At 40.4% G+C, this 18157-nt stretch overlaps 1 protein-coding gene across 1 annotated transcript; it reads left to right on the forward strand.

Moving 5' to 3' along the window:
- The first annotated feature begins 378 nt into the window (after positions 1 to 378).
- Positions 379 to 17027, forward strand: LOC128836899 (interleukin-1 receptor type 1-like). Its single transcript, XM_054027648.1, has 10 exons — positions 379 to 418; positions 1564 to 1813; positions 2175 to 2361; positions 6841 to 7003; positions 7428 to 7493; positions 9312 to 9435; positions 12245 to 12393; positions 13341 to 13484; positions 15279 to 15446; positions 16271 to 17027. Exons 1-10 carry the CDS (start codon positions 379 to 381, stop codon positions 16648 to 16650), a joined length of 1671 nt encoding a protein of 556 aa, XP_053883623.1. The 3' UTR covers positions 16651 to 17027.
- Positions 17028 to 18157: the final 1130 nt, after the last annotated feature.

The raw sequence follows: 18157 nt of genomic DNA on the forward strand, positions 1-18157 counted from the left end.
TTATCTGTATTAGCATATCATTTGCACAATAATATGCCATATTATTCATTGTTATCTGATCATGTAATAGTAGTAATAATATCATAGCGATAATGCTACATAATAGCATATAATGCCTTTATATTCTGAAGGATCCTATATTGTTTTTCAAGCTAAGGGCCAAATCCTGCTATCCAAAAAGCTTGCAGCCGGACACAGTCTGATTAAAAGAAAAACGCCATGAATTTTCATTGACTGAGTTTCTAACAGATCATTCTGGTGAAGATGGGTTTTATGTCTGTGGACAGAGGAGCTGTGTGGCTCGCTAGCCCAATGGATGTCCTAACTTCTGTATGGAAATTTTGTGGCTAGCAGGCCATTAGTGGGGAGGGGCTGATCATGTGGGATATCCGCTGGCTGCTCTCTACCATGGCAACAGGTACTCCCATTGGCCTCCCAGCCTATGCATCTTATAATTCTTACCTGTGCCATGAAAATACTAGCTGGCACAGAGTGGGCTTCTTAGAAATTGATATTGGGAGTTCGTAAAACACGTCGCTGTTTTGGATACTGCTTCGGGTTTGGTGGCAGAAAGGAGCCTATTCCACTATCCTTTATGTTCTTTATAGCCAGATCAGGTCAATATTTGCATGTGTTTCATACCCTCCACATTTAAAAGGGGAGGGATTTCTTTGGCTCTATAGGTACAGAAATTACTTCACTCACCACTAAAATACAGCCCTTTGTCACAGGCTGTAGCAACAGTTTAACAGCACACAGTACTACAGAAAAAATGTGTTGAAGTAGAGCATGAGAGAGAAAACCATAATCCAACTGAAACAAAAGGAATTTTAGATGAGCAATATGTAGTGATTGAGTCTGAAATATAACCATGACACCAGAGTTGACAACTCTAACAAAAGGTTCATAAGGTAGGATTTTTCAAAAATGCTCACCGCTAGGCTAATTCCGCTCCCACTGAACCCCACTGAGTTCAATGGGAGCAGAATTAGGCCAATATTGAGTGCTTTTAAAAATCATACCCTTCATGCTCATGAGATGGTGGCTGAGTGGAAACCCCTTGATATTTGTACAATTTATACTTTCATCTTCAAAATTCCATTAACTAGATGCTTTTACATACAGAAAGATAGGAACATGCATTATTCTCTCTTTTGATGGCTTATTTCAGATGAAGAAGCTACATTAAGAAACAAAGTAAGAACAAATAAGAAGTCTGTGTGAATGTCAGAGAAAACAACGATTCACTAACATTCTGCATTGAAGATGAAAAACAAAAATGGCAGCCCTGCAGTAGGGATTTGCCCATGTTTAAAGGTGCAACATGCAGAACCAGAATATTTCATTTCAGTTGCCTAGCTACATCCACCACATCATTTGAGTATGATGATGTGGTATCTTCCAGTCTGAAGATGAATAACAGTAGTTCTCTCTCCTGTAACTGAATTAAGGATGAATGTTGAAATTGTAGTAAACTTTGTCAACATAGTAAAGAAATAAACTCAAAATTTTATTTTACAAATTTTAAGCTTTTCTCTTGTTTTTCATTTTGTCTTCCTTTAGAAGAATGCGAAGTCTATGATGTGTTTCTTAAGCACAATTTTGTACATGAAGGACAGCCACTTGCTGTCAACTGTTCAGTAGATAAAATACTGAATTTTGAAAACACAGACTACAACTTGACTTGGTACAAAACTGGTAGCCAAACATCTGTGTCTAAAGACAAGCATTCCAGAATTCACCAGCAAAAGAACTTCATTTGGTTTCTCCCTGCAACTTTAGACGATTCAGGATCCTATGAATGTGTTATAAGGTAAAGACTTTTTTAAAAAAAGTTATACTACTGCAGAAGTAAGCTGCAAAATTGTGTGTAGGTTTTTTTTTGTTTTTGCTTTTTTTGCGGAGGGTGGGTGGGTGTGATAATCAGCATATAGTTACATTTCTTCATAAGTACTGCTGTGGAGGGAATTAATACAATAGAGGGCATGTTTATAATATTTTTACGCTTTCAAGATGGGCCAAATATAGAATGGTCAGTTTACTATAGAAACTACAGACTTCCAAACCCCTCCTCTTCCTCCTCTAAAAGAAGCTGCATATCTTGAAGTTGTGAGGCTATACACATGGATAATACGATAAGTAGTTTAATTCAGCTATTTTATGTTCCATTGCAGGAATTTATCAAGCTGCAGAAAAATATATATGAACCTAAGAGTTTTCAAGAATATTTATGGTTTATGCTTTAATGAAGAATTTGCCATTGGGGAGGAGATACTAACATCGTCACATGCTAAGGTTGTGTGTCCTCATTTGGATTATTTCAGAGATGAGGAGAATACTTTGCCCCTTCAGTGGTATAAGGTAAAAATAGTACTTTTTTTTGCGGTCATAACTCCTTGATATGTAAACTATAATCAGTGTTTTTTAATATCAGTCACTGATGTTTATGAATGGCAATGGAAAAACTACAGCATATTTTAAATGAGACGAGCTTTTGCAAAATAAACTGAGAAAAGGTGACAATTACCCTTTAGCTTTTGTTCTCTAAAGGCATTTACTAGTTAGACACCCCCTAATTTTTGGTCTGTGCCTTGTATTTATGAATTATGGATCAGAAAGTGAGCTCTAATTTGAGCTACCAAACCACATGCCATGTTCTTACTTGCTAGTGAGGTGTAACTGCCTTGAATATAATTTCCTTGTGAAAATAAATTTAGTAAACAATGTTCTCATCTTTCATAAAGGGAAGGTATCTTGTGTGGGGGTGCTATGCTCCCTCTTACATTAAGGGAGTGCTTAACACTTCCTATTATAAAATTATGTTACGCAGTCAAAATGACGGTGGTTGCTGCAGCTCTTTCCCTCATCCAGATATTCTTTGGACTAGCAAAGGTGTGCTGGGCTGAGAGCCAAGGGTCCATGATGTTGGGGTAAAAGTTGGGAAACTTGAGTCACAAATCCACCCAATTTGGGCGTTATCAATTTTGGCCTTTATTTATACAGTTTCTGACAGAATTATTGTCATTTATAGCATCTGGACATACATTTATGCCAGACAAATAATAACAGACAAGACGGAGTTGGCAAAGGGCTCAAATTACCACATTCCGGGGCATCGGAAGTCCTCCTAGAATTCTTGATGGTCGTTGTTTCCCTGATCTCTTGGTCTGGTCTTTCAGTCCTCTCCTTCAATTTCTGGTCTGGTGTTTCTCCAGTTTAGACCCTTGTTCAGTTAGGTATTTTTAATACATTTCTGCATTACAGATTACTTAATAGTGATCCAATTGGCTGTTAACAAACCAGCCCTTTGGGTTTTGGATGACCCATGCATTGTGCATGCTCAAATTCAAGTGCTCTGGTTTTGCAGTTTTGGTGTCACGTTGTTTTTGTGTCACCTTACCCTGGATCTCCTCTGTTAAAAAGGCTTCTTGTTGTTACAGGGTTGTGTGTTTTTACCCCCAGACTTCCAGCACAACATGTTACCTTTGTTTTGTTGGCAATAATATCATTTTAAGCAAATCATCAATTCTGTATAAAGGAATTGCCAAAACCACACTTATGCCAGCAAGGTCTTGACCTAAAGGTTACTTCATTTGTACTCATTCACTCCCCATAATTACAAATCATTAAAAACATAGCTATCAAAACTCCTAATCTTACTGTTAATAATACTCCATTTTATATTTCAATGTTATAATGAGTATATGTTCTCCCCTTCTGCCTTTTAATCTATTAGAAAGGGTGGGGGAGTTATGGAAAACGTGATGATGATTATTTAATGTCCGTATTTCTTATTTTCTTTAAAACATGGGTTTTTCATTCGAAGTCCAGTTTTCTTGGTGAATCATTTAAAAAAAATTAATGATTTTTTTTCCCCGTAAATGCATTTTGAGAGGAGTTTCTGTTTTAGGACCTTGATATTTAGTTGCTTTTAATGGCTCTCCAACAATGAGTTCTAGATACCTTTTTTCCACACCGGTGTTTGGTGCCCTTTACAAGTCTTATTAGTGAGCAAGGATTCATATCCCATTGAGAAGTTACACAAGGTCAATTCTGAAAACGCAGGGAACAGATTTAAAAATTGTATTAAAGCTAATGTTAAAATTATATAATATTCAGCTTGAGGAAAGAGTGTCTGTACATCTGGATGTAGTGCTTAGATTATCTAAAAATACATAAAATGAAAATAAGTCATACAATACATATAGTACATAATCAGCAATAACCCAAATTTAGATTAATAAGTCTAAAGATACAGTATGGATATTAGTATCCAGATATTTGGGTACATCACTCATGAAAAAAGTTATACAGAGAGTTGGTTGTGGAAAGCAAATATAGCAATGAGTGCAGATTGTCCCTCAGTAATTGAGAAATTAGGATAGGTCATCCCTTAGAAAATACAATCCATCAGGGAAGTATTTCAGTTACTTTCCTGACTTTGCTTCTCATCGGCACTCCAGCTAATCTCCCCTGGTATTGCCAATGTCCTGTGATGTGTTCTAGATAGATGTCCCTCAACCATCTGATGGCATCCGACGTCATGAGTTGCCACATCAGCCAAGTGTAGCATTGACCAATGCCGCATTCTCTAAACACTTGCTCGTTACTGGGGTCCCATGCACCCAGAGCTCCGATGATGAGCGCATGAGTTTGAACCTCACAGTCCCTAGCTCTCAAGGTGTTGGACAGAAGGACGTATTTCTCCAGCTTCCGAGATCAAGTGTCGTGGAAGGCCAGGGTCCTATTTTCAAAGGCAACTGTGACATCCAGCATGATGAGCTTCTTTCGTTCCTTGTTGATGATGACGGTGTCCAGTCGGAGTTGGCTGTCCATTCTGGGAATGGCAGAGTTTACGGCCACTTTCCTCAGGGGTGGCGGGATGGCTCTGACTAGGCAATTCTGGATGGCATTGTGTCACAGATGCCAGGCTCTGGAATGGGGCTTGCAGCTACACAGGACTTAGGGTAGTGTCTCGTTGGCATAGCCACACTTCCTGCATTGCTTGTGCCGATTCCTGTGGCAGACGGCTCAGTTCAGTGGGATGCAGTTGAGCCGGGCCTTGTGGATGCACCTCCAGTTGGCAAATCGGGTGAAACTGCCCCCGGAGTGGTTGCTGTCATCCCACTTGCATATCATCTCAAAGGCCTTGCCCTCGTCTGGCTTCCGTTTCAGGTTTTCCACGTACTGGCAGTGGATGGCATCCTTTAGGGTCCTCTCCAGCATGGTTCTAGCTCTCGGAGTGATGATATTGTGCTCTTTATTCTTCACCTGTGGCACCAGGACTCCCAGCTCCTGGCGTTCCTCGCACCACGTCCAGTGGCAGCTGATACTTTCTCCAGTCATTGTGTAGCATTTCAGGTATGAGTCCAGAATGAAGCAGTCTCCTTCTTCTCTTCCAAATTTGCATTACAGTGAGCCACTCGAGTAGGCGGTTGGAAGGGGTCCTGGCTATTTACTTCCTGATGACGTCCTGGCTATTCACTTCCTGATGACGTCATGCATAGCATTCTCTGCGAAGTTCCTCACCATGGTGTCAGGGCACGTCAGTAGGCAGAAGGCATGAATGATCACCGCAACATTGCACAGATCACCCATTTGAGGGACTTTGGTGCCTCCCTGCCTGTGTGAAATGTACACCAGTTCATTGATGGCCCTCTGGGGAAGAAATATCCACTTCTTCACTAGCTGCCTAAAGGTGCTGTCTGCCTTGTTAAGAAGTACCTTCACCATGGCAGATCCCCTCAGGACAAATGAAATACGGGGGATCAGGAAGATGTTCAAGGCATTGATTTTCTGCCATGGTGCCAGTAGAGAGGAGTCGATCCTGGCTACATCTCGTAAGATCTCTGTGATGGTATCCTCAGGTGTCTGCTGGATGCAGAAACCTATGACTACATCTCTAATATGGCAGATTCAAATCTTTTCCTTTTTTCCACATTGCCTACTAGAAGGAATGTGCTAGATCTGTGTGCTTGGCTGTGCAACCTGTAAAATGGCGCTACTTCTGCATATGTAGCCGACCATTCCCATGTGCTACATGACTTCCTCCAGTGGCTGGTACACAACTTGTTCCTGCTTCTTGCTGTTAGTCTTTTAGCTTAAGTGGTAGAGGTCTGTGTGGCAATCTTGAAGGTGCAGGGTTCAAGCTACCTTGATTATTTATGAAGGGGACTGTTACAGTTGTACATAATAGAAATGTTTTTTTCTTAATGAAACAGTCCTTGGTTATGACATAGTAAAAAAAATACATTAAAAGAGTGCTGGTAAAGTTGTCTAGCTCTCAAAAAACAGGAAATGCCAGAAAGTCTTGTGATCTAATCCTACCTCTTCCACTGTCTTACAGTCTGACTTTGGCAAGTTCCTTTGTCTTCCTTTCTCCATTTCCCGCACTGTTAAATCTGAATAATAATAGTTATCCACCTTCCTCGCAGGAATGTTGTGAGGATGGATTAATGTCTGTGCAATCCAAAGCTCCATTTAAAAAAAAAGTTAAGTACTCTAAAAAATCAGATACTAGGTATGTCAAGTTGGGTGCCCTATCATTGAGGTACCCTAAGTTAGTGGACATTTTCTGCAAATTCTGGCCTCTCATTGCTTTAATTCCCCCTCTGTAAAATGAGTTATTGTAAGTAAGCCTGTCTGTGGACAGACCTGGAGTTGGTTTGAATCACAACCTCAGAGCCTAGGGAAATGTTGTGTTTTTCCAAGACAAACCAGGGAGACTGTCTCAGCTTTATGGTCCAGGAAAAGCTTAGGCTGCAGCATACAGGCAAGCCCTGGAGGGACATGATATTGTATTCTATCTGTGATTTAACAGAGCATTGTAATTGTGTTTAGGAGTGTGAGCTGCTTGAAGAGGAAAGGTTTGTCTCTTTCAATGATTACCTTGTGATTAAAAATGCAACTCTACATGACAAAGGAAACTACACATGCAGAACATCATATACTTACAAGGGAAAACAATATAACATTTCACGAGACATTAGTCTAACTGTGACAGGTATATGCCTTTTTATTTTTTATGTCCTTGCACTTCAGAAATATTATCCAGATTCTCAGCTACAGCTAAAGAACAGTGTGTGTGTGTGTGTGTGTGTGTGTGTGTATGAGACAGCGAGATGGTGGTTTACACTTCACTTTCGTATTCTTGTGGTTCTGCTGCCGCCATTGTGTTCAGGGTTGATCCCCCTGTGCCAAGATAGAGCAGCCCCAGAACTTAAAGAGGAGAGACAAGTGAATTAACCTAAAGTAGCAAACAAAAACATCAAGGGTTTGGCTATTGCATTTTAGTATTGATCACTGTCTATTCAGAAGTCACTGTTTGCATGTCTGTCTTTAAGAATGTCATCACTGTGGGCGTGTAGCACTTACCATATGCTGCAGCGGCCATTGAATTTCTGAAATAACTTTGTTTTTTTGTTTAGTGAGTCCACGGAACACACCACCAGAAATATTTTACCCAAGAAACAATACCATTGAAGTAGAACTTGGTAAGCAAGTTTTCTTACAACAAAATAATAATGTGTATCCTAAACGGAATTTAAACTCAAGAGGATTTCCAAGTGCTGTTTGCTTAGTCATATCTTCCTTTACAGCAAAAGTGCCCCTTATGCAACAAAAAACTACTAAGCGTGTGTCTATACAACAGCTGGGATGATGCTTTCCTGGTGGGTAGACAGATGCACAAGCTTTGATCAAGCTAGCATGCTAAAAATAGCAGTGTGGCCACAGTGGCATGGACTAGCTGCCCAAGTTTAATTCTGCCCAACCCCCTGGGTACATACTCTGGTGGCTAGCCAAGCTGCTACAGCCACGCAGAGGTAGTGCATGTCTGTCTACCTGCGCTGGGAATCACCCTCTCAGCTACTGTGTAGACAAACCTTTAGCAGCCAGGAAACTCCACGAGATTCAGCTCAGAGGGTCTTTCATATATTAACTTCCTGAGGGAGAAGAAAGTGGAACAGACAAGAGGTTTGACCTTCCAGACCCTAGGAAATGTCCAGGGAATATTTTGAGAGGCAGAGGAAGTTGTATGAGGCGACATTGCTTTCCCCAGCCGCCTTCTTCACTGCAACACAGCTCCTTCTGTGCTCTTTAGAAGTGGCTGCTCCAGAACGCCTACAGATGTGGAACAGATCCAGTGAGGAAACCCCTGTGAAAATTTTGGATGGCTGATGCCACAGAGAATGGCTAGTCTCTCCTGGATTCAGCTCCGTCTGGCCCAGCCAGTCCCCTTCCTAACCTGCAGATCCCTGAACTTGTACATTTGGGTCAGAGGGGTTTCTGTGAAATGGAGTGGGAAGGCATGGAGAACGTAGTGTGGAGCTGCTGTTGTTGCTTTGCCCATCCTGGACAAATTGGAGAAATGGTCTGAGGTAAACAGGATGAAGTTTAACAAAGACAAATGCAAAGTGCTCCACTTAGGAAGGAAAAATCAGTTTCACACATACAGAATGGGAAGAGACTGTCTAGGAAGGAGTACGGTGGAAAGGGATCTAGGGGTTATAGTGGACCACAAGCTAAATATGAGTCAACAGTATAATGCTGTTGCAAAAAAAGCAAACATGATCTGGGATGTATTAACAGGTGTGTTGTGAGCAAGACACGAGAAGTCATTCTTCCACTCTACTCTGCTCTGGTTAGGCCTCAACTGGAGTATTGTGTCCAGTTCTGGGCACCGCATTTCAAGAAAGATGTGGAGAAATTGGAGAGGGTCCAGAGAAGAGCAACAAGAATGATAAAAGGTCTTGAGAACATGACCTATGAAGGAAGGCTGAAAGAATTGGGTTTGTTTAGTTTGGAAAAGAGAAGACTGAGAGAGGACATGATAGCAGTTTTCAGGTATCTAAAAGGGTGTCATAAGGAGGAGGGAGAAAACTTGTTCACCTTCGCCTCTAAGGATAGAACAAGAAGCAATGGGCTTAAACTGCAGCAAGGGAGGTTTAGGTTGGACATTAGGAAAAAGTTCCCAACTGTCAGGATGGTTAAACACTGGAATAAATTGCCTAGGGAGGTTGTGGAATCTCCATCTCTGGAGATATTTAAGAGTAGGTTAGATAAATGTCTATCAGGGATGGTCTACATAGAATTTGGTCCTGCCATGAGGGCAGGGGACTGGACTCGATGACCTCTCGAGGTCCCTTCCAGTCCTAGAATCTATGAATCTATGAAAAATCCTCTGCCCCCTCCATGCCTGTAGCTGACCTCCAGTGGATTTTGCATTCTTATATGTATTAGTGTAGGGAATTGTATGGCCCTTAACTACAATATAGTTATTTAAATTGCCACTTTGTAACACTGTCTTGTAGGCTCACGTGTCATAGTGGACTGCAATGTAACAGGCGCTGAAGTATTTCAGGTGTACTGGACAGTCAACGACACGTACATTGATATATATTATAAGAGTAGAATTTTTGAAGAGGAAGATTATGAGTAAGTATGCTTCAAGATCAGAATATATTGGATTATCAGCTAAAATCTTGTATAATTTCTCTGTTTTGTTTGAACCAGCCATGGAAAATTTACTGTTACACAAATAAACACACTTTTGTGATCTAATTATAGGTGGGGCTAGTAGCACTGCCTTTTACTAAGGTTCCCAACACTTTCGGTTAGAAGACCTTGTTTTCAGTTGTTTATTACTTTGCCAAACTTTAATTGTTTGGGCTGAAATTTTACATGCTGGGTTCTGCTTTAAGCTGATTTTTTTTTCTTTTAATTCCCGTCAAAACGGTTCTGACATTTCTGAGAATGAGGTTGGGGCAAAATGATTTTTTTTTTTTTTACCCTATGTTACAAAATTCTGGCAACCTTTTATTTGAAAAGCTCTAGTGCCCATATGCTTTGGAGCAGGGACTTTAAATTTGGCTGGGGGTGGCCTCTGTGTCAGGGTTGCATATTTTTCCATCCCCATGAAAATCTGCCTAAATTTGGCTACATTATGAGCCTTAGAAACTTCTTAGATTTTACAGGTAAATTCCCTGAAGATTCCGTCCACATGGACCATGCTTCAGACCAGGGCTCAGCAGGACTTTCCCTGCTCTTGCAGCTCTGGGATGCTGCCCGGTCTGGGTCTGGGCACCTGAATTGAGAGCAGGGAGACTCTCTCTCCTGTGCTCTCAATGACTACCGCCTCCACACACATACACACACACGCGCGCGTGCGTCATTGGGCCCAGGCAGTGTGAGAGAGGAAGCTGCCTGATTCAAATGCAGGGGGGACTAGAGCCAGACATGTAGGGGTGTAGACAGGGACAAGGAACATTTGGGAGGCAGAAACTGTGACTGGAGGCTGGCAGGGAGGGGCTGAGGGAAATAGGGACTTGGGGTGGGCAAGGAGGCTAGGATTGGGAGCTGGAGAGGTAATCGGGAAGAATGGGAAGCCAGTAGGTGCGGGGAGGACTGAGATTGTATGAAGAGCTAGGGGAAGATTGGGACTTTCTGAACAAGGAGACTGAGAACCAGTGGGGTGAGGAGAGGAGGTGGCAAGGAGGGGAAGCAGATTTGATGACGAGTCTGGGTACAGGAGCAGAACTGGGACTGGCTGGGAAAAGAGACTAGGACAAGGAGCTGGGTGTCGGGGAGGAATTGGGGGAGGAGGTGGCTGGGCTCCAGGGTTGGGGAGAAAGATGGATCAGATGAGGAGCTGGGATGGGAGGAACTGGGACTGACTGGGTAAGGGGACCGGGGCTAGGACAGAGTCTTAGGTGCCTCAAATTGGGCACCCAAAATTAGTGGACACTTTTTGACCTCAATCCTTCTGTGCCTCAGTTTGCAAAAAAAAATCTGCAAAATGGGGCTTCCACCACCCCTCATCTCCTGGGGGTTTTGTGAAGATAAACGAATGAATGTTTGTGAAGCACTCAGGTACTGTAATGAAGAAAAGCCATAGAAAATCCCACAAGGAAATTACTAATTCTATCTTCAGAGTGTGGTCTGAATAGCATGTGGTAAATCAGGTCTAGGGTTACAGATTGAACAGGGAGAAAATAAAATTTTGAATAGTTGCTCACTAAGTGAGCACCATCCATCCTGTGTAATGAATGACACATGGTCCAATGGAAACAGAGTAAGTGATCATGTAATTAAAGACTATATCATAATGCAGCCATGGAGAGGTCCCAGATTAAGGTTGTCCAGTCATAATTCTGGCATTTCCTAACTTTTGACCTTGCAACCTCAATAATATTTTTTTAGTTTAGTGGTTTTATTGTATGTAATAGATAATTAATCCATACATCACTGATGCATAAGGTCTATAACCTTCATTTATGAATATATTTAAATAATTAGTTGACATTTAAAATTATAAATAGAATATTTTAAGTGATAAACATTAATTGGATAAGCAGATAGGTTCTTTAATGTGAGACATGTAATATGAAATTAACAAGATAAATGATATCCCCCATTCTCCCAGTACTAAAAAGTTACAGTTTCTAATGTAACATTTATCCCACCACACTTAACTAAGCCGATGAGTGATAAGGTTAGTACCACGGGGGGGTTGGAAAATACCATGGGGAAAAATTTGTGTTGGGCCTCTTAAAAGTGCAGCACAAACCTCACAGCCCAGGGAAGGAAGGGCTAAGCCCTCCTAATTCTGTGCTACTCCTGGGGCTGAAATGGCAGCCATGCCTGAACTGTCTGTGGGTGATGGTACTCCCAGAATTGTATGAGTGTTATGGTCCCACCTCCTCTAGCTCCAGCCCCACCACTGGCCCATTTCCTACACCAGAGCTTATGGTGGGATGGAAGAGGGACCTTGTGTGGCAGCCTGTAGCTTCCTTATGTATACTTATGCTGGGGGGCATTCTCCCCCAGCCATCTCTGTGGCCTCTACAGCTGCATCCACAGCGTTCAAAGACATTAAAAGCTCTAATACAATCCTTTCCCTACACTCATGTTTTTGCAAGCTGAAATGTGCCCGTAAGTTTAATGTATAAAGCAAATATTTTATACGAGTAGCCTACAGAAACTGTGTATGCTTTTGAGGAAACAGTGCACCAACTGTGTTTATATAAGGATGTCTCCTGATCTCCATCTTGCTTGTCAGAGATAGACAAAGTGTCATGAAGATCCCCTTATAGATTCAAGGTATCCGTCAGTTCTGAAAAGAATCTGATATATGGTCATAGTGTTGAAGATCAGTGACTATTGTCCTGTTGTGATTGCTAGCGAAGAAACCACTTCAGTAAGGATTGAGTTGTTTTTATTACTGTGTTTGCTACCTTTTGGATAGAAGCGAAACTTTCTGTGATGGACACCCTCTCACTACAGTGAGACTCAACATTTCCGAAGTCAATAGCGAGGATTACGAACATCACTTTGTCTGCCATGCTTTGAATTCCTTTGGTCAAGTTGCAACATATATAGCATTAAAACACAGAGGTAATGCATTATTGGATACATTTGATTTGACTTTCCCAGGAAGAGTTGGATACTGTGCTCAGATACCATAATTATGCGAGTTATATACGTATCTAAATAGATAAACTGCTTTTCCTTTTGATTAACTTTAACTTTAAGATGTGTGAGTTGCGGGGGAGGGCAGGACTCAGAAGGGAAGGTAGGGGTGTGTGTGTGTGTGTGTGTGTAGAAATTGGAGGTGTGCATATGAAGATTTAGGAGATTAATAAAAAGGCTGAATGTACGTATGTGAAGGGAAATTTTAAACAGCAGTGTTTGTAGGGATTTCTACACTAGAGTAAATTACGAGAAGCTTTCAAGGAATAGAAATGAATGAGCAAGGTTCAGAACTACTGTGCCATATATTGGATGATCAAAAATTGAGGCCCTCAGAAATTTGAGCCTAAATGACTTGCTTATAGCTACACACTGAGTCAGTGACAATGCTTGGAATAGAAATTGAGTCTCCTGACTCACTGTCTTACACACTAACCATCAGAAATCCTCAGCCTGGACTACACACAACAATCAATCATTGTGGGTCAAATTTAGGGGTTACTTTTGAAAATTTGTGTATTAATTTCTTTATGCCAAGGTTTCTTCATCTATAAACTACTGTTAACACTATTTAACCTAGAGAGCTGTTATGAGGATTTATTCATGCTTGTAAAGAGCATTCACATCCCCCAGTAGCAGGTGTTATGAAAACATAAAATGTTAATTATTTTCCTGTGTATTAGATGCTCTACTTTTTGCTTTGCCCAACCAATAATTGATATGGTTGTTCTATAGTAATACATATGTATAGTTTATTTTTATTAAAAAAATGAGAATATAGAAATGTAGCTTTTGAATATTACTACAGTTGTTTGAAAGTTCAAAGTTGGACAAATTCCGCAATTTCTTCTCTTTTTCTTTTACTGATGCAGTTGCAGATTTTCACAACTCACTGACTGGAGGATTCATTGCATTGCTGCTTTTAACAGTTGTTACTTTATTAATCTTCAAGTTTTTCAAGATTGACATTGTGCTTTGGTATCGTAGTTCTTGCTGTGCTTTTTTAATGAAAGAAGGTATGTCAGAGTAGCCAGTTTGCTACCTTTTTATATTGATTTTTGTAACCTACAGAAGAGTATTTAGGAAGGTCTTCTGATGATGGGAAAGAAATGACCCCCGGGGTAGAACTTGTTTAGAATTTTCTAAAGCAATTGGAGCGTGTTTGAAATGAGTGAGTAAAATGCATACCATACTAAGATGATAAACAATTGGAAGTATATGTGGCAATGATGGTTAGGTGGTTCAACCAGAAATCCATGCTTTCCCCAGATCTGTGGATTGCTGTCTGCTTTGCTAAAAAATGCTCCTCGTTTTGCCATAAGCTTTATAGCTTACCTGTTGGTGACCAGTAGAGGTCACCAGAGCAACGTACTGCCATTTAGCAGCAATGGTACTGCCCAAGGTTAAAAATAATTAAAAAAAAAAAAAAAAAAAAAAAAAGCAGCTTTGTATAGGAGAGGCAATATGAGATTTTGCCTGGAATGTTTCTATTGAAAATCAGACTCTGTCTACAAGTTCCTCTTTTTATCCATCCCCTTCTCCGTCCCCTTCCTTTTAAAAGCTGAAAGCTATGAGAGGCAGGTGCCAAAGGGGGAAAAAGTGCCACCACTGCCCCATTCCTTGATTACCATGTATTTTATTACTTTTATGCACTGTGGGGATGTGTGCAAAGGTTTGAGAAGGGGGAGCAGCTGCTACATGTTATATTATTCTTTGTACTGCAGAAGCACCTAGGAACCCCTTTCACTGACCAGCATTCTGTTGTGCTGGTCACTGTACAAGCCCAGAACAAAAAGAGCCTTTGCCCCACACAGCTTACAATTAGAGCCAGGCAACATTTTTTGGAGGAATGGGTTATTCCTGTTTTGGTCAATTAGAAACTATTTGTGAATTTGATACAAATTTGCCAAATACTCTGGGCCCAAAATAACAATAGTAATAATTTGGGGCTAAAGTCACAAAATGAGTAGAGGCGTTGATGCTGCTGCTGCTCCCCTTATAGCAATGGGGAGATAGGGGTGTTGCTCTTATAACCTTTAACCCTGTGCTTAGGGCACTCACTCAGGATGTGGGAGACCTAGGTTTGAATACCCACACTGGAATAGGGTTTTGAACCGTGGTCTCCCCCCTTCTTCTACTAGCATTAGCTTCCTGAGAGGATTAATGTTTAGTAGGGCTGCTTGAAATGATTTCATTGGAAAGGAATTTTGACGAAAAATGGATTTTGGTCAAAAATTAAAATGTTCATAGGAAAATTTCATGTGACAAAATTTTTCCAATTTTTCAATGAAAAACCAGATTTGGGGTTTTGGTAAAAAAATAATTTTTTTAACTCAACACGGTTTTTGAAAAGCATTTGACTATTTTTGTTTGCTTTGTTTATGAAAAAAATATATTTTTTTTGGTGGGAAATTTCTACCAAATCTAAACCCCCAAAATGTTCTCAAATTTTCTGCTGACAAATATTTGGCATTTCCCATTAGCTCTGGTGTTCAGCCAATGTCAGGCAGGAGAAGGGCTGGAGAGCATTCTGGAGGAGGTAGATATGCTTGTGGATGTCTTCCTAGGACCAGTGGGGCTGGGACTTCTTTCCCTGCAGATCGTAGGGTGCTGTGCCCAATCCACATTGTGGCAAACCCCTCATCCATGAGGAGAGAATGAGTTAGATCTATGGCTGGTCATCCACCTTTCATTTTAGAGCATTTCATCCTCTTTCCTGGTGGTTTGCCAGAGGATTTTAAATACTAAACAATTAAAATTGTAATAAAGGTAGTTTTTTTTTAAAGGAGTCTCTTGCTCTTTCTTTATAGCTTCAGATGGGAAGATCTATGATGCATACGTCATGTATCCAAAACCCAATGGGGTGAGATGTGTCTTCACCCTGAACAACTTTGCTCTGAGAATACTACCCGAGGTCTTAGAGAGCCAGTGTGGATATAATCTTTTTATACTTGGAAGGGATGATTTATTAGGGGAAGGTATGTTAAAAATAGCAAAATTAATATTACCCTTGCTGTGTTTCCATTTGACATGTTGTTCTAAGATTTGTTGTGTATGCTGGTGATGAAAAAACAATGTGAGACTGACTAATTTTGTAAACTTAGTTTAGCTGCATTGACTATACCATTGCTGATTTTTAAGGATGAGGGACTGGAGCAACTATTCCCTATGAAGAATTCCTCTTCTGAGACAGAAATACAAGATGCCATTATTTAATTAAAAAAAAAAAAAAAAACCCTCAAGTGAGAATAACAAGAATACCAATCATTATTGATGATGATGATAATGATAATAATAATAATCTAGTTTTTCTGTAGAGCTTTTCATCAGTAGATTTCAAAGAGCTTTGCAAAGCAGCTAAGAATCCCCTATTTTACAGATGTGGAAACTGAGGTACAGAGTGGTGAAGTGACTTGCCTAAAGTCAACTAGCAGGCCAGACGTCAAACTGGAAGTAGAATCCAGGTCTCCTGAGTCCCCGTCCAGTGCTTTATCCACCAGGGAACACTGCCTCCCACGTGCCATTAGTGGGTTTTGTGGTGTGAATGTCTGTTCAATGAGATCTAGACTACAAACTCATTTCACACAGGTCACTGGCAAGTCCTCAGGTAGAAACCACTTTTGATTGCTGCTGAAGTGAGCTGGATTGGAACTAACAATCTGTTTTTGAAAGGTTCTATATTCTACTAATCTTCTGAGCGAGCCACTGCTCCATAAGTATGTACTTTTAAAATAATGAGAGATGTTTTGCATAAGTTGAAACTTTTCTATGCCTACTTTGATCATTCTTGCATTACTTACAGCTGTGGTCAATGTTATTGATGAAACCATCAAACGAAGCAGAAGACTGATGATAATTTTAGAATCAGAAGCATCGAGTTACAATGTGTTAGAAGATACCTTTGAACAGCAACTGGCTGTGTACAATGCTCTTATCCGGGATGAAATAAAAATTATTCTGATTGAACTAGATAAAATACAGGACAACACAAACATGCCAGAATCCATTAAATACATTAAACAAAAGTATGGGGCCATCCAGTGGAAAGGGGACTTCACAGAGAAATCTCACTCAGCAAATACAAAGTTCTGGAAAAATGTGAGATACCGAATGCCACCCAGACAAACAGTGTTTTCCTTGGATCCAAAAACTTTTCGCTATTCTGCAGCAACAGAAAGATGATGATGATGTATTTTAATGGCACAGACCAGCTCACTTCAAAATATTTACTATGGACTATTTGTCTTCAGAAGCTTCTTGTGTGTATTACTAACTGGTCACCTCAGTCACTTAAATGCTTTGAAGATTAAAAAAGCCCCTCTACAACATAATTTTGTTGTAGATTAAAAAAATCAGTTGCCACTATACCATTGTGCAGATATTGGGAGGTATCTGAATCATTGTCTCAGTATCTCAGATATTTAAAGCTGACATGTAGCAAATGCAGTGGCACATAATTTTTGCAATTTCTTTAAAGAAAACTTATTGCAGAGAAGTTTTTTGTTTTTTAAATTGAGGTTACATAACTAATACAATTAAATGAACATTCATTCTGCCTAGATTTTTATACTGTGGTTTTGTTGTTGATATTTTTTTTCTGAAAATAATTTGATCTGATCTGATCAAGGTACTTGCAAACTCAAGCCATACCTTTTTCCTCATTTCACATGCCTCCCTTTTATTTTCGTCTCTTTTCTTTTTGCTCTTTAAAGGCATTTTGTTTTTCTAAAGCTCCTTTCATCTGAGATTCTTGAAATGGTTTGAACTTATTAATTATTATTACTATTTAAAAGTATTAATTAATAATTGTGGCATCTACAGTTGTTTATTTGTATTGCAATAGTATCTCTGGGCCCTAGTCATGGATCAAGGCCCCATTGTGTTAGGTGTTGTATAAAGCTACAGTGAGTTAGGTAACCATTATTTACCCGAGCAAGTGAATCAGTCAGCCTGTGACATACTAGGGAATAGAATCCAGGTGTCCTGCTTCCTTGTCCTGTGCTGTAGTCCTAAGAAATCCATCCCCCACCCTCCCATTTTAGTTCTTCATAAAGGAGGAGAGAGATGGTGGTGAGCAGACTATACTTAGTTGCGGGTGAAAACCTTCTGCACACAGAACTCAGTTTTATTCCTACCCTTACTATTTTCATAAAATCCTGTAAGATATATAAAGTACGTCAAGCTTATTTCTGAATGCTTTCTCCAGCACAGTAGTGTCCACAGGTTTTATCATGGATCTTCAGACAGCATGGAGGCACAACTCTGACCTTTTCTGAGGACTTAGAGGCAACCCACCTGCTGAAGAGCCTGCCATTTTAGTTTTTGTCACCATAGCTTCTGGCAGGGTGGACAGGCCTCCATGATGGAGTGCTTTAAGAAAGGGATTGTTGAATCCAAAACAAAGACTAGATGATATACTTCTGGTACAGCAGGACTTTAATTTGGCTGGAGCTTGTGCTGAATTTTTTTGAGTGGCTTCTGGGACTGAGTCACCTTATTCTGGGCTTCCCTTTCTCCCTGAGGCACTGCAGCAGGCCATGTTTGTGCTTGACTCTGGCAAGGCAGCGAAAGAAGCTTAAAGGGAAACCTGCTCCTTTTGTAACTTTTCCAAGGTATAACACTTGGGATAGTGAGTTCTCTCTGGTTTTGTGGGCCTAGAGCACAGAATCAGCTTCTCTTTTTATGGTGT

The sequence above is a fragment of the Malaclemys terrapin genome, chromosome 1, assembly GCF_027887155.1.
Source record: "Malaclemys terrapin pileata isolate rMalTer1 chromosome 1, rMalTer1.hap1, whole genome shotgun sequence".
NCBI classification, from domain to species: Eukaryota; Metazoa; Chordata; order Testudines; family Emydidae; genus Malaclemys; species Malaclemys terrapin.

Coding starts and splice junctions, on each gene's coding strand:
- LOC128836899 (XM_054027648.1), top strand. CDS start 379: ATGTGGGATATCCGCTGGCTGCTCTCTACCATGGCAACAG. Junction 419..1,563: donor GCTCTCTACCATGGCAACAG/GTACTCCCATTG, acceptor GTCTTCCTTTAG/AAGAATGCGAAGTCTATGAT. Junction 13,485..15,278: donor TGCTTTTTTAATGAAAGAAG/GTATGTCAGAGT, acceptor CTTTCTTTATAG/CTTCAGATGGGAAGATCTAT.